This window comes from Chiloscyllium punctatum, chromosome 10, assembly GCF_047496795.1.
Source record: "Chiloscyllium punctatum isolate Juve2018m chromosome 10, sChiPun1.3, whole genome shotgun sequence".
In the NCBI taxonomy this organism is placed as follows: domain Eukaryota; kingdom Metazoa; phylum Chordata; class Chondrichthyes; order Orectolobiformes; family Hemiscylliidae; genus Chiloscyllium; species Chiloscyllium punctatum.
In genome coordinates, this window is record NC_092748.1 from 83340087 (window position 1) to 83363235 (window position 23149).

The following is a 23149-nucleotide window of genomic DNA, read 5'->3' on the forward strand; positions in this document are numbered from 1 at the left end:
TGCCAAGTTTTGGTAGTGATTGACGGCTTTCGGGGAGGGGGCGGGAGGAGCCGGTGATTGACGGCTATAGGGGTAGGGGGAGGAGCCGGTGATTAACGGCACTATGGGAAGGGGCGGGCGGAGCCGGTGATTGACGGCTCTAGGGGCGGGAGGAGCCGGTGATTGACGGCTCTCGGCGGGGGGGGAGTTGGAGCCGGTGATTGACGGCTCTATGGGAGGGGGCGGGAGGAGCCAGTGATTGACTACTCTCGCGGTGGGGGGAGGCGGGAGGGACCGGTGATTGACGGCGCTGGGGCGAGTGTGACTGGTGCAAGGTGGGAGCTGCGTCATCGCCGTTGTGAACGGGACCGGCGGAGGCTTTGGGGCCGGCGCTGGGGGAGGGTAAGGGAGAGGAGAATCTGAGCGGAGCTGGACTGGGCTGGGCTGGGACGGTTAGGCAGAGAGAGACGGGCGACCACCATGCACTGGTTCAACGGCAGCATTCCCGACGCCATTGCCTTCGCCAAGCAACAGAACGCGGTTTTTATTGTTTTTATTCGAGGTACGGAGGGGAGGGAGGAGATGGACGTGGCCTAGCCGCCTTGTCGGTTCGGCTTCACCGTGCCCTTGGATAGGCCGGACACGTCAGCTCTGTGCAGGCCGTTTATGTTTAATGTTTATATTCTGATTACGACTGTGTAGCCTCCTCTGCAGCAACCGGCTGGCTGGTTAAGTTGGGTACGAGGCCTGGCTGTATGTTTAGACGGAATTACTATCGGCGTTTTGCGAGGCAGATTGTTCTTTATTATTATAATGGTGTGGCGTGACAGATATCCCAAAGCACGGAGAGGCGAGGCAGGATTTGAACGGCCGAGTTTGGTAAACTTCCGAGAAAGAGCTTGGATGGATGTGAAGGGCTGTGTGTGTGGTGCACAGACAATAAGTGCAGTGGTCCTGTGGTCTGTGCACCCCATTTAGCATATCAAATTTTATTTTATTGTGTGATTATGATGTTTCCTTGTAAATGTGATTCTCAAAACTTATTGGGCCAGAACACTATCCTGTTTATCCCTGAACCTATATATCAAGAACATTGATTTTAGCACTGCTTGTAAGTTGGTCTCCCAGCAATTTACCCTAAACCTAGGAATTAAGTCCTGTTGCTGAGATAGATGTAGCAGATTTCAGCAAGGCAATGATGGGAATATCGGATGGGGTTTAATTTATTGTATGAAAAAGGATCAAGGGTTAAAAGGCGATGGGGTTGCGTTGAGAAAAAGCCAGTTGCTATTGAGTGAACACTATCGATGTCAAATGAAGACCAAATTTGACTCAGTTGTGAATACCATTGTCATGAAATTGGCGCCAGCACTGGTATGAAGGGCTGATGTTTGAAACGTTGCTACTTGAGTAAAATACCAGAAGGATGCTGATGTCTTGGGGACTATACATCAGGAATGGAGTCTGTAGGAGTGGAGGGGAAATGAAATTCCAAGATGGCTGACAAATAATTAGAGTAAAATAATTAAAAACATCTATATTACTTGTCTGTGTTGTAGCCCTAGTTTGTACTTCAGTGTTATTTTCCACTTTAGTTTTGCTTTGTTTGGTTTATCATGTTTGATGCATCCCATGGCCTTTGAAGCCTATCCTGATTTGATTTTTTTGGTAGTCAACAAAGGGTAATGGACAGTACCCACAGCAAAGGGATTCAGTAAAGATGTTTCCTTTTAAATTGTATTGTGCAGTGTGCAAATGAATACCTTGTTGCTTCATGATTGATTGTAAATATATTTGCACCCCCCCCTTAATAATTTTGCCCAGTGATTGCTCAGTCTACAGTTATAGTTAATAATTTTTAAGGTTTGTATTTCAAGTTTAGATATGGAACTTGTGTGTCTTAAACTCTGAAAAGCTTTTAGACTCAAGTGTGCATAGGAATCAATTATTTGGAAGATTATTCTGCCCACATATGGTGTCAAAAGTATCCATACATTTGAGATTTGAATGTTTATGATTAAAAATTGTGTTCTATTTAACTTGCTCAATTTATTTGTCATTAAATCAACCAGTCTAACAATTTAAATATACCTGCCAATAGCTTGAACAAAGGAAGCATTTCACTTTTGCTTTGGAGATTAAGCAATGGATTGTAACACAAGTTTTATTTTATTTAACATTTCCTTTGAGATAGAAAACTTAGATAATATTATTATGAAAGTTGGTACAGCAGATACATGAAAGTTAGCACAGTAGGTACATATTAACTTTCAAGTCTTGGCTATATACAATAATACTCTGCTAAAATTGTCATTTGTCAAATGGTTTAGAAATTTTAGCTTCAGAAATAAATACTGTCAAAATAAACTTAACTCGTGATTTGATTCTTCTGCCGCCTTCAAACCTCCCATGTGTTGTCTCCAATGTGAAACCATAATCTTTTGTTGCTGGTTCATTACTTTTTTTCCTTCTGATTTGTGTATTTCTAAACATTTGTAACTTATTTGCCACGCAGTCGTTCAGCCCACCCAGCTTATGTCAACTTTCCACAAAGCAATCTGTACCCATTCTCCCATTTCTTCTCCAAAGCCCTGCATGTTATTTCTTTCAAGCATCCATCCAGTTTCATTTTGGAATTATTTATTGTCTCCACTTCACCATCCTCATAGGAGTTATATAGCACAGAAAGAGACTCTTTGGCCCAACTTGTCCATGCTGACTAGATTTACTAAACTGAACTAAGTCCATTTGCTTGCATTTGGCCCGCATCCCTCTAAACCTTTCCTATCCATGTACCTGTCCAAATGTCTTTTTAAATGTTATACTCATACCGTCTTCTCCCCTTCCTCTGGCACTTGTTCCATACACACACCACCCTCAGTGAAAAGTTGCAGTTCAGGTCCTCTTTAAATCTTTCCCCTCTCACTGTAAACCTGTGTTCTCTAGATTTTGACTCCCCTATCCTAGGGAAAAGACCTTGGCTATGCATCTTATCTACACCCCTTATTATTTCATAAATCTCTATAAAGTACTCTGTCCTGGGGGAGGAGTGGGTGACAAAAATGTCTCAGCCTATCCAGCCTCAGTAATATCTTTGTAAATTTTATTTTGCACCTTTTCGAGTTTAATAATGTCATTCTTACAGCAGTGCGATCATGATTGTATGCAGTGCTCCAGTTGTGGTCTTACCAATATCTTGTACAGCCAGAGCAAGACATCCCAACTCCTGTGCTCAGTATTCTGATCAATGGAAGCACTCGTGCCAAATATCTGTTTCACCCTGGCTCTCTGTGACACCATTTGTACCTTGATCGTCCTGTTCAACAACACTCCTCAAGGGCGCTATCATTAACTGTGTACATCCTGCCTTGGTTTGTGTTATCAAAATGCGGCACCTCATACTTATCTGCATTAAACTCCATCTGCTATTTCTTAGTCCACTGGCCTAGTTTATTAAGATTCCATTGCACTCTTAGATCACCTTCTTTGGTGTCACCCGTGAACTAACTTTTCTTGTCTCCTATATTCTCATCCAAATCGTTTACAGAAATGACAGACAACAGGATCCTTGTGGCACACCACTGCTCACATGCCTCCTGTCTGAACAACAACCCTCAACCACCATCTGCTGTCTCCCATCATCAAGCCAAGTTTACTTCCATTTGACTAGGTGTCCCTGGATTCTGTGAATTTAACCTTACTAACCAGTCTACCATGTGGAATCTTTTTGAAGGCCTTGCTAAAGTCCATGTAGACAATGTCCACTGCTCTGCCTTCATCAATCATCTTGGTCATTTCTTCAAAAATTTAATCAAGTTTGTTAACCACAGTTTCCTCCACATACATCCATGGTAACTATCCCTAATCATTCCTTCCTTTCCAAATGTGTGTAAATCCTGTCTCGCAGAATCCCCTCCAACAACTTATGTCAGGCTCCCTGGTCTATAGTTCCCTGGCTTTTCCTGTCTTAAGTAATCGCACAACATTAGCCAGTTTTGGATGTAGGTTTTGCTAGCTGAGCTGAAAGGTTCATTTCCAGACATTTCATTACCTTATTCGGTAACATCTTCAATGGACCTCATGCAAAGCAATGCTGAAACTTCCTGCTTTCTATTTCTATGTTTGGGTATCTTTGGGTTGGTGATGTTATTTCCTGTGGTCAAGTCACTTCCTGTTCCTTTTCTCAGGGGATGGTAGATGGGGTCTAACTTGATGTGTTTGTTGATAGAGATATCATAGACCCCATCTACCATCCCCTGAGAAAAGGAACAGGAAGTGACTTCACAGGAAATTACATCACCACCCCAAAGAAACCCCAACATATAAATAGAAAGCAGGAAGTTTCAGTATCGCTTCGCCTGAGGTCCACTGAAGATGTTACCTAGTAAGGTAATGAAATGCCTGGAAATGAACCTTTCAGCTCAGCGAGGAAACCTATGTCCAAAACCTCAACCTGAGCTACAAATCTTCTCAAAACTCATTAGCCAGTTTCTTGGCCAACTCCTTTGACCCAGGCGACTTCGTTGATCTTTGAAGGGCCCTACTCTCTCCCTAGTTACTCTTTTGCCCTTAATATATTTGTAGAATCTCACTGGATTCTCCTTTTACCTTATCTGCAAAAGCCAACTTGTCTCTTTTTTTGCCCTCTTGATTTCCCCCTTAAGTATACTCCTACACCCCCAATCCTACTTGAGGGATTTACTTGATCCAAGCTACCTGTGCCTGACATTTGCCTCCTTTTTCTTGACTTGCATCTCAAAATTGCTAGTCATCCAGTGTTCTCTTGCCTTTCTCACTAAACAGGAGCATGCTGGCCTTGCCTTTATCTTGATTTTCAATATCTCCCATTTGCCAATCTTCCTGTTACCTTGAACAGCCTCCCCCAATCAACTTTTGAAAGTTCCTGTTTAATACCATCAAAATTGGCCTTGCCCCAGTTTATAACTTTAACTCATGTACTAGACCTGTAGAAGTGTAGTAGTTAAGGTAGATGAATTTCAGACTTGAGTTAGTACCTGGAAGTATGATGATAGTGTTATTACTGAGACTTGGTTGAAGGGAGGGCATGATTGACAACTAAATATCCTATAATATAGATGCTTCAGGCAGGATAGAGAGGGAAGTAAAAGGGGTGGAGGAATTGCATTATTGGTTAGAGAGGATATCCCATCTGTACTGAAGGTGGGCACGATGGAGGACTTGAGCAGTGAGGCAATATTGGCAGAGCTCAAATAGAAAGGACACGGTGGCAAAGTTGGGCCGTACGACAGGCCTCCCAATAGAGAGCGTGAGATAGAGGTACAAATGTATAAACAGGTTATGGAAAGATGTAGGAGCAACAGAGTGGTGGTGATGGGAGATTTTAATTTTCCCAACATTGACTGGGATTCACTTATTGTCAGAAGTCTGGATGGAGCAGAATTTGTAAGGAGCATCCAGGAGGGCTTTATAGAGCGATATGTAAATAGTCCAACTTGGGAAAGGGCCATACTGGACCTGCTGTTGGGGAATGAGGCCAGCCAGGTGGTTAAAGTTTCAATAGGGGATTACTTTGGGAATTGTGATTGTAATTCCGAAAGTTTTAGAATACTCATGGGTTAAGACTTGAATGGCCCTAAAAGAAGAGTATTAAATTGGGGGAAGGCCAACTATAGCAAAATTCGAGCAGGAACTGGGGAATGTGGATTGGGAGCAGTTATTTGAGGGTAAATCCACATTTGATATGTGGGAGGCTTTTAAAGAAAGGTTGATTAGAGTGCAAGACAGACATGTTCCTGTGGAAATGAGGGAAAGAAATAGCAAGATTAGGGAACCATGGATGACAGGTGAATTTGTGAGACTAGCTAAGAGGAAAAAGGAAGCATACATGAGGTCCAGGCAACTGAAAACAAACCATGCTTTGGAAGAATATTGGGAATGTAGGACCAATCTGAAACGAGTAATTAAGAGGGCTGAAAGAGGTCATGAAATATCTTTAGCAAACAGGAAAATCTCAGCCTTTTATTCGTATATAAGGAGCAAGAGGTAACTAGAGAAAGGGTTATCCCACTCGAGGACAAAGGAGGGAAGTTATGCATGGAGTCAGAGAAAATGGGTGAGATTCTTAATGAGCACTTGCATTGGTATTCACTGAGAAGAGTGACATGACGGATGTTGAGGTTAAGGATAGATGCTTGATTACTCTCGGTGAAGTCGACATAAGGAGGTAGGAAGTGTTGAGTATTCTAAAAGGCATGAAGGTGGGCAAGTTTCCAGGTCCGATGGGATTTATTCCAGTTTACTGAGGGAAGTGAGAGAGGAAATAGCTGGGGCCTTATCAGATATCTTTGCAGCATCCTTGAACACAGGTGAGGTCCCAAAGGACTGTAACATTGTTAACGTTGTCCCCTTGTTTAAGAAGGGTAGCAAGGATAATCCAGGTAATTATACACCGGTGAGCCTGACTTCAGTGATAGGGAAGCTGCTGGAGAAGATACTGAGGGCTGGGATCTATTTACATTTGGAAGAAAATGTCAGTGATAAGGGCTTGTCAGTGATAGGCAACATGGATTTGATCAGGGAAGGTCATGTCTTACCTGCTTAATAGAATTCTTTGAGGAAGTGACTAAGTTGATTGAGGGAAGGGCTGTAGATGTAAATACATGGACTTCAATAAGGCGTTTTTATTAGGTTCCCCAAGATAGGCTGATGGAGAAAGTGAAGTCGCATAGGGTCCAGGGTGTACTAGTTAGGTGGATAGAGAACTGGCTAAGCAGCAGGAGACAGAGTAGTAGTGGAAGGGAGTTTGTCAAAATGGAGAACTGTGACTGGTGTTCCGCAGGGAACATAGGGACCACTGTTGTTTGTGATATACTTAAATAATCTGGAGGAAGGTATAGTTGGTCTGATTAGCAAGTTTACACGTGACACTAAGATTGGTGGAGTAGCATATACAGATAGATTGGACAGTTAGGAGAAATGGCAGATGGGCTTCAATCTGGGCAAATGCGAGATGATACATTTTGGAAGATCCAATTCAAGAATGAACTAAACGGTGAGAAAGTGTGTAAGGGATGAGCAGATAGGGAAAGAGTTAATTTAGGGTTGCTTGACAAAGATTCAGCTAACATGACTTTGACCAGATAAGAACTTGCAGTAAACACTGAGATGCTAGAGGTAAAGGTAGTAGTTTAACGAGGCGAAGAACATCTATTGTGTCATGCCAGATAGCTTAATCTTTACTATTGATGCTTGCAGATTGTAACGGTCACCCAGTCAATATAGATGTTATCTTTTTTGGATGCTGTACACTGTAAGTGACTGTACAATTCCTTAAGAATCTGCTGTTCAAGAGAAGACTGAGGATTCATGCCTTTGTGTACTTGGTGATCATTCTCTCTCCAGGGCTCAGAATAAAGATGAAGAAGGTAGAGCCATACTGTGTCTCTGAGGGTTTGCTTCAAATACAGAAATGGGGCAGCAATGGTAAATGGAAGAGCCCTGGAGAAAATTGATGTACAGAGAGATCTGGGTTTTCAGGTCCATTGTACCCTGAAGCTGGCAATGCAGGCCGATAGTGGTTAAGAAGGCATGCTATCCTTCGTCGGACAGGGTATTGAGTATGTAATGAAGGTGGAGAGGGGTACTGTACCTTGAGAGTGAAGGACTTAGCAAGCATACAGTGCTGGAGAATTTAACATATAACATTGGTCCAGCAGCTAGCAGTACTTGGATTGCTATGAGACAAAAACAAGTTCAAATTCTACCAATCAGTTTAAAGTATATCCAAGATTCTGAACTCAAATCAAGTTTAAATTTGGTATTTTGACACTATTAAAACAATGAAACGGTCTGATGCTTTGGGGTATAAATATTAAAGAAATCAAACAGTTGAGGGAGAACTGCAAAAAGACCGACAGTTGTAGGCTGCTAGTCAAAACTGAGAGGGACCTGTCCAGAGAAGGAGTTTGCCCAGAGAAAACATTGACACTGATCTGGAGAGCAAATCTACAGAGGAAGATACCATGAGATTAATCAGCTGGTTGGTTTTCAAATTTTAATTTTTCTGTAAATCTTAATAGGGGGTTTTATTGGACCAGTATTGTAGAGGAAAAGTCAAAGTTAGATTGAGGAAGGAATTGTAAATAGGTGTTAGTTAATTTTTATGTTAGACTTTGAAGAAAATAAAGCTGTCAATTTTAACTTTAAATAGTGACCTTTAGGATAGTTCTTGGCCTCTCGAATTTTAACAGATTACCACACTGGGTAAATTTTTTCTGTTACTGGTTTAAATTCACAGGGGGTGTTTACCCCATGTCGTAACAAGTGCAAGAATTGGCAGGTCATGTTACAGTTGTATTGATCTTTAGTTCAGCCACTTTTGGCGCACTGCATACAGTTCTGGTCACTACATTACCAAAAGGATGTGGATCCTTTGGACAGGGTGCAGAGGAGGTTTGCCAGGATGTTTCCTGATATGGAGGATGCTTACTATGCAGACAGCTTGAGTAGTTTAGGATTAATTTCATTAGAAAGACAGAGATTGAGGGGGGACCTGAATGAGGATCTGAATCATGAGAGGTATAGACAGGGAGGATAGCAAGAAGCTTATTCCCAGAGTAGGAGACTCTGGGGTCACGAGTTCAATGAGAGAGGGAAAAAACTTTATGGAAGATATGTGTGGAAAGTTCTTTACGGAGAGGGTGATGGGTGCCTGGAATGTATTGCCAGTGGAGGTGGTAGAGGTGGGCAGGATAGTGTCATTCTAGATGTATCTAGACCGATACATGAATGGGCAGGGAACAGAGAGATACGGATTCTCATAGATAAAAGCAACAGGCTTAGATGGAGGAAATGGATTTGTGCAGGCTTGGAGGACCAAAGGGTCTGTTTGTGTGCCGTAACTTTCTATGTTCTTTGATATTTCTTCCATAACTATTTTAAAACTAAGTGAATTATGCTCATTGGCCCCAAAGTGCCCCCCACTAACATGTCAGTCACTCATCCTGCCTTTTTTCCCCTCGAGGAGGTAGAATTTTGCCCCTTCTCTAATAGGCCCATCTACATATTGATTGTTCCCAAGAAAACTGAGTCCTAGAGATATACGGCATTGGAATAGACCCTTTGGTCCAATTCATCCATGCCAGGCAGATATCCTATATATAAATCTTGTCATAGTTGCCAGCATTTGGCCCATATCCCTCTAAATGCTTCCCATTAATATACCCATCAAAATGTTTTTTAAATGTTGTAATTGTGCCAGCCTACACCACTTCCAGTGGCAGCTCATTCCATACACACTCTGCATGAAAGAGTTGCTCCTTAGGTCCCTTTTAAAACTTTCCCCTTCACCTATGCGTGTCCCTCATGATTTTATAAACTTCTAAAAGTTCCAAAACACCTAGTAAATTCCTCTCCATGCAAGCCCTTAACACCATTGCAGTGCCAGTCTATGTTTGGAAAGTTAAAATCCCCTAATATTACAACTCTACTATTTTTACAGCTATCTGCAATTTCCCTTCATGTTTGTTCCTCAATCTCCTGACTACTGGGGAGCTGAGAGTACAATCCCATCAAAGTGATCACCCCTTCTTATTTCTCATTTCCACCTCTACAGGTTCACTGGACAATTCAAGGAATATAATCTCTAAATACTGTTGTGATGTTTGCCCAAATCAAAAGCACCACTTCCCCTCCTCTCTCACCTCCCCTTTGATGCTTCGTCAGCCATGTTTTGGAAATATCTATGATATGGCAGTCCCATGTTCCCATCCATGCCTTGAGTTCATCTGCCTTGCCTGTCCTGTCTCTTACATCGAAAAAACTACAGTTTAACTCATCAAGCTTCATTTGTTCCTTCTCTCATGATCTTGCTTGCCTTGTCTCTTAAACTTGGTTTCTTTTACTTTTGTCTCACTGTTGTTTAGGTTCCCACCCCTGTGCCAGATTAGTTTTAAACCCCCCGCAACCTCCTCACCACCCCTCCGCCCCACCCAAATAGCTCTAACAAATCTCCCCTCCAGGATATCGGTTGCCTTCCAATTCAACCTGCACCTCTTGTACAGCATACCTATGCCCCAGAAGAGATCTCAGTGATTCAAACATTTTAGTCTCTGCCCCCTGCACCAACTTCTCAGGCACACATTCGAACACCTTATCTTCCTTTTTCTAGGAGTAATCCAGACATGATTACCCTTGAGGTCTGAGATGTTTGTTTCAGTTCATTTGTTTTGTAAAAATGCTCCTTTTTTTTAGCATATCCTTGCTAAAGTGTGCTAACCAGAAAGGGAGAGAATACTCGAGATGTGACCTCACCAGAACTGTATGAATGTTCAGAATTACTTACCTGGTTTTGAATGAAGTACAATGTACTTGCCACGCTGTGTGCCCTACCATCTTCAAGGATCGAGGCACATGCACTCCAAAGGTCCCCCTGCCCCCCACGCACTTTAGAACTGTGCATGAGATATTGCATTCCCAATACTTTTAGCTAAAATGTTTCACACCTCTGTCCTCTATTTGCCACTTGTTTGGCCGTTAACATAGAACAGTACAGCGCAGAACAGGCCCTTCGGCCCTTGATGTTGCACCGACCTGTGAACTATTCTCAGCTCGTCCCCCTACACTATCCCAAAATCATCCATGTGCTTATCTAAGGATTGTTTAAATCTCCCTAATGTGGCTGAGTTGACTACATTAGCTGGCAAGGCATTCCATGCCCTTACCACTCTCTGTGTAAAGAACCTGCTCTGATATCTCTCTTAAATCTATCACCGCTCAATTTTTAGTTATGACTCCTCGTACACGCTGACCTAGGAAAAAAGACTTTCACTGTCTACCCTATCTAATCCTCTGATCATCTTGTATGTCTCTATCAAATCCCCTCTTAGCCGCTGCCTTGCCAATGAGAACAGGTTCAAGTCTCTGTTTTTCCTCATAAGACCTTCCTTCCAGACCAGGCAACGTCCTGGTAAATCTCCTCTGCACCTTTTCCAATGCTTCCACATTCTTCCCGAAATATGGCAACCAGAACTGTACACAATATTCCAAGTGTGGCCACACCAATGTTTTGTATACTTGCAGTATGATATTGCGGCTCCGGAACTCAATCCCTCTATGCGTGAAACCTAACACAGCATATGCCGCCTTAACAGCACTATCCACCTAGGTGGCAACTTTCAAGGATCTATGTACATGGACTCCAAAATCCCTCTGCATATCCACAGTGAATCAGACCACAGATTGGAGGAACAATACCTCATCTTTCACTTGGAGGTCTCAACGTTGAGTTTTTCAATTTCAAATAACCTCCCTTCTCGTCCCCTGACTCCTTTTCCAGCCCCTCCTCCTCCCTTCCATTCCCCTGACCGACCCTTACTTCCAACCAGGTTCAATCCTCCCATCGACCAACCAGCCGTACCCTCTTCATGTGTTCACCTATCACCACCTCACCGCTCTCACCACCCAAAGCCCTCCACCCCAACACCACCCCCATCCCCCCTTTTCCCACAGCTCCCCCCAAGCCCGAAAGAGGGCCATATGGGAAACACTGACCTCTCCACCAGCAGATGCCGCCTGGCCCGCTGCGCTCCTCCAGTCTTCTGCTTGTCCATCTTGAATTCCAGCATCTGCAGGTTTTTTTGATCTTCGTAACATTCACATACATACTAACTGATTTGCTCTGACAAATTGTTTTAATAAAATGGGTATGATCTTGATCAATTTTCTGTTGGTTATTGATCTGTAAGCCATTGAGTCAACAGCAAATTATACAATCACCCAATGCTATTGAATGTAGATGTGGCTATCTCAGCAGTAGGCTCAGAGAGTGACAGACAGACAGACCGACAGAGAAATGAAATTGAACTCCACTGAAAGGACAGATCAAAACAGTGAGCAACATGAACATAACCCCTCCCTCAAATATGCAGAATTAACAGAGGGATCACGAGGGTGTTGGAGCGAAGGTGGATGGATTATGAAAGGTCAGTGGGGAGTGTGTGTGCTCAGCGGACAGGAGATTATTCAAGATTTATGTGTGAGAGTATGTGTATGATACAGAGAAAGACCAGCAAAGGGTTACTTATGGGGTGTGTGCATGTTTGTGTTAGAGAGCATTCAGTTCGACTTGGATATCATTGCAACACTATCCCTATATCTGCACATCTCAGTCATTCATGTGCCAAACCTGACACCGAATGAAACTAATTCCTTTTGCCTGCCCTTGACATCCTTCCATTCATTGCATATTCATGTGCAAAAAGAGCATTTTGTAAACAATGATCACGCCTTAGAGTCATGGAGTCAGAGTTATACAGCACGGAAACAGATCCCCTGATCCAACTCATCCACACCGACCAGACACTCCAACCCAATCCGGCCCCACCTGCAAGCACCCGGCCCACATACCCCCCGAACCCCTCCCACTCATATACCCATCCAGAGTTTAAAGGGTGCAATCATACTAGCCTCCAGCACTTCCCTCGGCAGCCCACACCAGGCACACGCCACTCTTTACGTGAAAAAGTTGCCCCTTAGGTCTCCCCCTCTCACCCGAAACCCACGCCTGCTAGTTCTGGACTCCCCCACCTCAGGGAAGACACCCCGTCCATCTACCCAATCCATGCCCCTCACGGTTCTACAAACCTCCATACGATTAAGTCTTTGATGCTTCAAGAAAAACAGCCGTTGTCTATTCAACCTCTCCTTAAATCTCAAATCCTGCAACTTGGCAACGTCTTTGTAAATCTTGAGATATGAATAAGGATAATCAGGACCTTGTGGGAAGGTATTAAATCAGGGCCAAGCAAATTTCATCAGTATTAGGCAGGAACGAGAGAATGTTAATTGGGAGGGTCTTTTATCAGGCAAGTCCACATTTGACAGGGGGGACCTGGTTAAAGACCTACCAATGAGAATTTAAGAACATGTTCCAGGAAGCAGGAAGGACAAGGATGGCAAGTTAAAGAATGCTTGGATAACGAGGGAGGTTGTGAATTTGACCAAAAAAAAGACAAAATCAGCATATGTAAGGTTCCGGAAGCTATAGTCAGACAGGGCCCATGACTAATATAAAGAAAACACTAAAGTACTCAAGCAGGTGCCATGAAATGACTTTGGCATTTAGGCTTAAAGAGGATCATAAAGTGGTCTATACACCTATCAAAACAAAAGGATAAGTAGGGAGGAGGTAAGACCACTCATGAATAAAGGAGGGAATTTGTGCTTGGAGGCAGAGGATGTGGGTGAGACCCGAACTGAGTACTTAGTATCAGTATTCACATAGGAGAAGGTTATGGAGGATAAGGAAATTCATGTGGAGCGTGCTATTATGCAAGGGCATTTTGAGATAAAGAACGAAGTGGTGTTGGGTCTCTTGAAGTGTATTAAAGTGGTTAAGTCTCTAGGGTCCAATTGTATGTACCACAGATTATTGAAAGAGTCAAGAGAGGAGATTGCTGTGACCTGGATCAAGACCTTTGTATACTCGCTAGCCATTAGACAGGTCCCAGAGAACTGGCGAATAGAGGGGTAATTGGGATTATTCAGGAAATTATAGACCAGTGAGTCTCACATTGGTGGTTGGGAAGCTATTGAAAAGAATTCATATGGGTAGGATTTATACACACTCGGGAAAGCATGGCCTAATTAGGGACAGTCTGCATGACGTTGTGCAGGGCAGGCCATGTCTTACAAACTTAGTTAAATCTTTAGAGCAGAGGACAAAGGTGATCGATGAGGGTAGAGCAATGGATGTTGTCGACATGGAAAGGCTTTCGACAAGGTCCTCATGATAGGCACATGCAGAAGATTAAGATGCACGGGATCCCCGGTGACTTGGCCATGTGGATTCAGAATCAGTTTGCTCATTGAAGGCAGAGGGGAGTGGTGGAAAAGTGTTTTTCAGGCTGGAGATCCATGACTAGTAGTGTTCTGCAGGGCTCTGTACTGGGAATCTGCTGTTCCTGACATATGCAAATAACTTGGATGAAAATGTGGATGGGTAGGTTAGCAAATTTACAGACAACAAAGATCAATGGAGCTGCAGATAATGTAGAAGGTTTTCACAGGATATAGCATGATGTAATCAGTTGCAGATGTGGGTGGAGAAATGGCTGAGAAATGGCACATGGAGTTTAATCCATCTAATCCAGGTTAGTGCGAGGTACTGCACTTTGGGAGATTAAATGTTAAGGTAAAGTATCCAGTTAATGGCAGGACTCTGAACTTCATTGATGGACAGAGGGATCTTGGGAGTCATGTTCATACTTCACTCAAAGTGGCCACACAAGTAGATAAGATGGTAAAGAAAGCATAAGGTACACTTACTTTTATTGGTCGAAGATTTGAATACAAGAGTGAGGATATCATGTTGCAGCTTTATAAGACATATGCATAAACGTGAATAAATCCCCAGGACCTGATGAGGTGTACCCTAGAACTCTGTGGGGAGCTAATGATGCGATTGCTAGGCCTCTTGCTGAGATATATGTATCATTGATAGTCACAGGTGCTGGAAGCCTGGAGGTTGGCTAACATGGTGCCACTATTTTAGAAAGGTAGTAAGGACAAGTCAGGGAACTATAGACTAGTGAGGCTAACTTCAAAGGTAAGCATTTTGTTGGAGGGAACCCTGAGGGATAGGATGTACATGTATTTGGAAAGGCAAGGGCTGACTACAGATAGTCAACATGACTGTGCATGGGAAATCATGTCTCACAAACTTGATTGAGTTTTTTGAAGAAGTAATAAAGAGGATTGATGAGGGCAGAGCGGTGGACATGATCTATATGGCCTTCAGTAAGATGTTTGACAGACTGAGGGGTGACTTTACAGAGGCCTATACAATCGTGAGAGACATGGATAGGTCAAATCGGCAAGGTCTCTTCGCCGGGGTTGGGGGAGCCCGGAAGTCAAGAGCACAAGTTTAGGGTGAGAAGGCAAAGACATAAAAGAAACCTAAGGGGCAGATGGTGGTGCATGTATGAAATGGACCGCCAGAGGAAGTGGTGGAGGCCAAAAGGCATCTGGATGAGTTTATGAATAGGAAAGGCCTGCAGGGACACGGGCCGGGCGCCAACAGGCGGGACCAGACCGGGTCAGGACATCCGGTCAGCACGGACGAGCCGGACCAAAGGGTCTGCCTCCGTGCTGTACACCTCTCTGACTCTTTGGCCGTACTTAAGATTCTGCATTCAGTTCTGGTCACCACATTATAGAAAGGATGTGGCAGATTTGGAGAGAGTGCAGAAGAGGTTCACCAGGATGTTCCCTCAAAAAGGTCTCAGAAAGCTTGGCTTGGTTTCTCTGGAGCAGCAGAGGCTGAGCAGAGACTTGATAGAAGTCTATAAAGTCATGAGATGCATAGATAGGCTTGAGAGTTGGAATATTTTCCCCAGAATTGAAATGTCTAAAACTAGGGGGCATGCACAAGGTATTCATTTAATTTGGGGTTTTGTTCAGCACAAAATGGTGGGCCGAAGGGTCTCTTCCTGTGTTGTCCTTTTCTATGTGGTGTACGATGCCATGTTGGAGACTCAATCAGCAGTAACTGTAAGCTGAGAAATACACAGCCCCATCCCAGCTGTTTCAGCAGAACCAGTCCTGTCTTGCAATAGATTATCCATCATTATTAATTCATCACCATTCGATTTTACTGAAGAGTTCTCTTAAATTTGTAATTAAGTTTCATGGGAACAAGAGGAGGCCATTCAGCCCCTTGAACATATTGAGCATCTCGATAAGATGGTGGCTGGTTTGAGGCCTCATTGCATTTGCTAGCCTTGAGCGCATACCCCCTCATAGCCCTTGAATTAATTTTTTTTAAATGTTTATTTCAGATTTAAATTTAACAATTGAATTAGTTTCGATCATCGTTTGAGGAAGAGAATCCCAAACACACTCACTCTTCGCCTGTCCAAGTTCTCTTCCTTTGCTCAGTCACCAGTGATCCTCCTGGTCTGGAGCGGCTCTGGCCTGATATAAAACGGTGCCATCCTCATCATCGCAGTGATCAGCCATCCCCCTCCCTTCACCAGCTGCTCGCCATCTCACAGTATCCTCCAGTTTTAAACACACACCCTCTGGCTGGGTGAGAGGAAGGAGGGACCATTAAATAAACAGTAAAGGTTCACCGATAAGATACCTCACTGGGAGGAGGCCCAAGCGGAATCTCTCCCTCTCCACATCCAACTCCCAATGACCATGACCCTCTGGAATGGGACATGTTGACACAATTCGCTCTCCCTCAGCACTTTTCCTTCCCGCATGTCCCTGGTTCCATTTTATCTTCAGGCCGCCGTTCTGCCAGTGTATATATATACATATATATGCTGTTGATTGGAATCATCTTCATTTTTTGTCACTCCTCCAATCTTGGTAACTTTAGAAAATGTTGAAATTCTACTCCTTATTCCAGTATCGAAATCATTTATCATATGTCCTGTTTCTTACAAAACATCTTCAACAAGAGAGAATTCAGCAACTTGCTGTGTTTTTGTTAAGCCAGTTTATATCCAAGCTGGTGACTCTTGTGAGCCCCAGCTTTGTTAACAATACTTAAGTGCCATTTTATCAAACACTTCCTTAATATCCATTGTATTTCCTTCGTCAGCTTTGTTATTTTGCCAAAGACTTGTAAGGCATATCACAATAGGACTTGTACACTTAATCGTAGAGTCCTGGAGAGTGTTGCCGAACAAAGATTTTGGAGTGCAGGTTGATAAGTCCTTGAAAGTGGAGTTGTAGGTAGTAGATAGGATAGTGAAGAAGGCATTTCATATGCTTGCCTTTATTGGTCAGTGTGTTGAGTGTAGGAGTTGGGATGTCATGTTACAACTTTACAGTACATTGGTTAGGCCACTTTTGGATTACTGCATGTAATTCTGGTCTGCCTCCTATAGGAAAGCTATGTTAAACTTGAAAGGGTGCAGAAAAAAGTTACAAGGATGTTGCTGCAGTTTAAGCTACAGGGATGAGGCTGACTAGGTTGGGGCTATTTTCCCTGGAGCATCAGAGGCTGAGGGGTGACCTTGTAGAGGTTTATAAAATCATGTGGGATATGGATAAGTGAATAGCCAAGGTATTTCTCCCATGGTAGGGAAGTCCAAACTAGAGGGCAGGGGTTTTAAGGTGAAAGATTTGAAAAGGACCTGACTGGCAACTTTTCATGAAGAGGGTGCTGCATGTATGGAATGAGCTGCCAGAGGAAGTGGTGAGGAAGTACAATTACAATATTTTAAAAGGCATCTGGACTGATATATGAATAGGAAGGCCAAATGCTGACAAATGGGGCGAGATTAATTTTACTGTCTGGTCAGCATGGATGAGTTGGACTGAAGGGTCTGTATCCAGGCTGTATAATTCTGATTTTGTTCATGTGCAAAACCCATTATGGGCAATGCAAATCATCAAAGGTGAAGGCAGGGGCATGCTTTATAAAAATGCTGTTCAGTTTCTCATGGTAATCTTTTGGTGCCTGATCATTGTGTAAAGGCAGCCCCCTCATTTGCTCATGAATCATCAAGATACCTGATATATGTTTATGTTGCTGTTAGCACATATTTAACATCAGGATTTCAGTGTCTGTTTTCAGTCTGTTGCACAAATAAGGAAAACCAGCTCTTAATATTAGTAAACCAAAGCAGAAAATTCTGGAAATACGTGGGCAAAACTTGTATCAAAAGGAAAAATATTTGGATTTAAAATATTTTTCTTTCTTTGAAAATGATTGTTCCAGCATTTTGTTTTAGATCCACTTTCTAAAGATACTTTAGTATATTTTAAAGTTTCTCCACTTTTTATTTATCTTTTGATATGTTTCAAGTTCCAGAAATAGTCCTTACAAGAGTTCTCGAGGACCAAATGAAAGAAAATATTAATTGCACTCAAATTTACTTACTGATTTTCTGGAAGAGATTGCAGGTTTATTCATTTTAGATGCATTTAGTTGCAGATCTTCCAAAAATGTATAAATACTGCAAATTATTGATATAATGTGCCATTCAAGTCCACCATAAATAGACGTTCCATAACATCATAATTAGTACATAGATTGCAGTGGTTCAAGTTGGTGATTTGTCATCAATTAGGGATGGGCACCGAATGCTGACCTCGCCAGTAATGTCCAAATTGTCTAAAGTAATTTGTAAAAATTATAGTATAGAATAATTGATGTGATTTGAAGATGAACGTAGATTGCATGTGTTTCACAGAACATCACTAATATATTTTGAATGCTGGTTATTTTTAGGGGATGATGAACAGTCAGCACGGATGGCTGCAAGTTGGGAGGCTGAAGAAGTAGTAGATGCAACTGTAAACTCTTTTGTTGCTATTAAAATAGATGCTAAAAGGCAAGTGTCTCAATTATAGGATGCTCAGTTGTGGATGCTGCTTATGATTTTTTATTTAATGTTTTCACAGAAGTCATTGCCATTATAATGGTTGATAAAAGTATTTGTTACTTTTTCCTACAGTGAAACATGTGTGCAGTTTTCTCAAATCTGTATCCTTTTATTGTTTAATGAAGCTGTTCTTGAAGTGTATTATGCATTAAAGCACTCTTTGTTTTGCGGTATGGAAATTCAAAGATGTCCATTTGGAGTTGCAGTCCAAAAATATGTTAATACCAGTGAGTGGACTCCATATAATAACATGGAGACGCCAACTACAACACAGAAAAGGATAGTTTGCATTTACTCAGTGCTCTGCATACAAAAATGACACACTGAAATCACCTTGAAACAATGATAGTGAGATTCCGAAACAGATGAAAATTAAGTTCCACGAAGTGCCAACCCCTGTCCTCCCCCCGCCCCACCCCCTCTCTCTCTCTCTCTCTCTCTCTCTCTCTCTCTCTCTCTCTCTCTCTCTCTCTCTCTAAACAGGAGGTTCTCTTTACTTGGTCCAATATAGCCACGTACTGTACCCTATTGAACATCAGTTTTAAAAAGAAATGCCGGCCGTCTGAATAGGAGTGTGGTTTTCATTTATTTTTAATTTTTATAAAATGACAATTATTTTTGTTTGAATTACAAAATGTTAAGTATTTTGAGGAACTGTGGAATATAGTTTCTGTCTGACGACAGACTATTACATCTGTTGATCACTTCAATCCATTTAATGAGCCTAAACTTGAATCTTGTGATTTCTGTGAAAGGTTTATTCTTGGGCCTTTGCCTTTTAGGATTCAAAGGAACTTTTTGATCTAATTAGAATTTTTTTAAAAATGCAGTAAGTCGTGATAAAGCCATTGGATATTTGTGAATGCAGTATCTTTTGTGTTTTGTTTTTGAGCTTTAGTGCTTTATAGTGAGTGTAAGCTGGACTCTGCTTTTTCAGCTGGCCTTAGCAAAGGGCAGAGGAAAGTATTCCAAACATTGATTAACTAAAGACTGCAAAGTTAATGAACCTTTACCAGAGATTCCTTGAAAAGACTTTAATGTCACTGAATTAAAACTGGGAAATTAAAAAAATCGAGTCAGTAGATTGTTGAGTTCCTGTGATAAGTGAAAAAGACCCAGTCATGATGTTGAAAGAAGCGACCCAAAAATATTATTCTTTTTTTTATTGAAAAGGTGAATTTTAAGATTAGGAATGAAATTAATTAAGATTTTTTTTCGCATTCATGTAAATGATTTTTTTTCCAATTTTTTTTTTAGATGCTCCTCATGATGGATTATGATTAAATCAGTTTGTTCCTTCATGTTAGGAAAGGATGCATTGTTCACACAATTCAGAACTACTAGAGGAATTAATTCCATTCAGAGATTTTCGATTTGTGCTACAGACGTTGGCTTTTTCATGCAGCTGTTTGCTTTGTAAGGTCAATTGGATTTACATTGTGGACAAAATACTTGCTTTATCGGGCATGAAAATCAACAGCAGCTGTTTGTCAGTGATACATTTTGTTGCAAGTAATTTAGTGCAAGTACTATAATTTTGAAATCTTTCAAAACTGAAGCTTCTGAAACTGTTATCTAGAACGGTTGACAAAAAAAAACTCGATCGATATGTGTTGTCCAACTTATCACACATTCTCTTTATAATAGCCTAAATTAATAACATCCAGATCCTGTGGTGTGCATTCCATCAAGCTTTTTTATAGGAGACAATGGAATCCCATTGGAAGTTATTGCTGGAAGTGTGACTGCAGTGGAACTAGTTTCTCGAATTCAGAAAGTTAATGAAGTAAGCAATTTGAAATTGTCCTTTTATGCAGTGATGACGTTTCTTGGTATTGTGGTATTTGTTTTTCATGTTTGAATCTTGAAACTTGACCAAATCGTTTAATAATACTAGCAAACTGAGACTACTGACCATCACCTAATAAATATAGAGATACAGCTATTAAAATGTTTGCTTTGTTCCATTTTGGGAATTCCCTTGGCTTCCTGTGATTCATCTATTATAAATTGAAACATTGGGAAGTTTTTAACTGTATAAATCCTTCAAAAAATGTGAAATTCTATCCATTTTTATGTGGTCAGGACTTGAGCTTTGTGTACAATTCTTTAATCACTAAGCTAGCAAACTAAGGAAGCACCAGAGTGTGACTGTTCGGAAACCAGAATGTCCTTGCAAACCTAGTGTCGTCATTTAAAGAACTGAATTACTGATAAATGGAATGCACTCAGATTTTTATTTGCTCCTGTTTTAAATCCGTAATGGGTATGCAGTTCCACAGTGTCAGAAGTTGCTGTAAAAACTATACTTTAACAAAGATTCATACACTCAGCTTTAATTACTATATATTTTATGAGCTCAATTCATCACAGCATAATTATGTTAGTATTTCATCTTGTAACAAGCTCAAAAATTGTTTTATGTCTGGTTGAAAACTTGTCTGAATTTTTAAATAATTTGTAATTAGCTATGCTACTGAATTCTTGGCTGTCTTTGGGTAGAGTCTGCTCCTTATTCTCACCCACAATGTGCACTGTGACTTTGTAGCTTCAATACATTATATCGTAGAACATAGAACATAGAACAATACAGCACAGAACAGGCCCTTCGGCCCACGATGTTGTGCCGAACTTCTATCCTAGATTAAGCACCCATCCATGTACCTATCCAAATGCCGCTTAAAGGTCGCCAATGAATCTGACTCTACCACTCCCTCGGGCAGCGCATTCCATGCCCCCACCACTCTCTGGGTAAAGAACCCACCCCTGACATCTCCCCTATACCTTCCACCCTTCACCTTAAATTTATGTCCCCTTGTAACACTCTGTTGTACCCGGGGAAAAAGTTTCTGACTGTCTACTCTATCTATTCCTCTGATCATCTTATAAACCTCTATCAAGTCACCCCTCATCCTTCGCCGTTCCAACGAGAAAAGGCCGAGAACTCTCAACCTATCCTCGTACGACCTACTCTCCATTCCAGGCAACATCCTGGTAAATCTTCTCTGCACCCTCTCCAAAGCTTCCACATCTTTCCTAAAGTGAGGCGACCAGAACTGCACACAGTACTCCAAATGTGGCCTAACCAAAGTCCTGTACAGCTGCAACATCACCTCACGACTCTTGAATTCAATCCCTCTGCTAATGAGCGATAATACTCCATAGGCCTTCTTACAAACTCTATCCACCTGAGTGGCAACCTTCAAAGATCTGTGTACATAGACCCCAAGATCCCTCTGTTCCTCCACCTGACCAAGAACCCTACCATTAACCCTGTATTCCGCATTCTTATTTGTTCTTCCAAAATGGACAACCTCACACTTCGCAGGGTTGAATTCCATCTGCCACTCCTCAGCCCAGCTCTGCATCATATCTAAGTCCCTCTGCAGCCGACAACAGCCCTCCTCCCTGTCCACAACTCCACCTATCTTTGTATCATCTGCAAATTTACTGACCCACCCTTCGACTCCCTCCTCTAAGTCATTAATAAGAATTACAAACAGCAGAGGACCCAGAACTGATCCCTGCGGAACTCCACTTGTAACTGGACTCCATGCTGAATATTTACCATCTACCACCACTCTCTGACTTTGACCGGTTAGCCAGTTTTCTATCCAATTGGCCAAATTTCCCTCTATCCCATGCCTCCTGACTTTCCGCATAAGCCTTCCATGGGGAACCTTATCAAATGCCTTACTAAAATCCATGTACACTACATCCACTGCTCTACCCTCATCCACATGCTTGGTCACCTCCTCGAAGAATTCAATAAGACTTGTAAGGCAAGACCTACCCTTCACAAATCCGTGCTTATATGCTTATATGTGAAAAGTTAATCATACGTGATTTGTAATTCTGTATAATTTTAGTTATATCTCGTGTATTGTGTTAACTTTAAGAAGGAAAGACATCACTTAGTTTCATGTAGTGGTTTTCATGACCTAAGAATTCCCTGAAGCATTTCATAGCCAATGAATGTCATTTTGGAAGATAATCACTATCATAAGTTACAAAAATGCAACAGCACATTAGGATATCACAAGCAGCAGAAAGATAATGGCCAAATAACCTGATATCATCTAGATTGAGAGAGAAATGTTGGCTAGCTATGCCCTTGCTTTCACTTGAATAGTGACATGGCATCTTTCATGACTACCTAAGAGCACTGACTTGGCCTCTTGGAAAAGACAACACCTCGAGTAGTGCAGCACTCAGCACAGCCCTGAAATATCGATCTATACTATGGTCCAGGTTTCAGGAGTGGAGGTTAGGCCATATGACACAGGGAAGGAAGAAGATTGTTTAAGAGGAAAGTGTGACACCTGCATTATTTTTATACATGAGCCAAATACTACTATTCTGCACATGATCTCTAGGCATTTAACTTTATTCATTCAAATTCCACTGTTTAGTAGCTGCTGCTTGAAATGTACCTAAGCTCGTCTATTTTGGATGACTTCAATATTTTTCAGATTTTTTTATCTGTTAACATTGAGGATTCAATGGATTTGTCTCATAGTGAGTTCATATATATTTACTTTGCTTTTTGTTAGATGCATAGACAAAAGAATGTAGCAGCAGCAGCAGGTGACAACCAGGAAAACCATGTAGGTCAAAACCAGGCTTCAACAAGTGAAGCTTCAGGAATTACTCAACAAAATGAGCCACAAGTATCTGATTTGAAAACAACTGAAACGTTGGCAGCAACGGGCCCCCAAGTAAGATCCAGAGGTAAATGAATTCTGCAAACAAATAACACCCACTTGTTGACCACTATGCATACCTAT

General features: G+C 41.8%; 1 protein-coding gene across 1 annotated transcript in view; it reads left to right on the top strand.

Moving 5' to 3' along the window:
• Window positions 1–387: 387 nt before the first annotated feature.
• ubxn4 (UBX domain protein 4) overlaps window positions 388–23149 on the top strand; it is a 62576-nt gene continuing 39814 nt past the window's right edge. The window contains exons 1-5 of the mRNA XM_072579691.1: window positions 388–541; window positions 18209–18311; window positions 18435–18463; window positions 20030–20148; window positions 22916–23093. Coding sequence (XP_072435792.1) covers window positions 460–541; window positions 18209–18311; window positions 18435–18463; window positions 20030–20148; window positions 22916–23093 — 511 coding nt within the window. The 5' untranslated portion in view covers window positions 388–459. The remainder of the gene's footprint in view (window positions 542–18208; window positions 18312–18434; window positions 18464–20029; window positions 20149–22915; window positions 23094–23149) is intronic.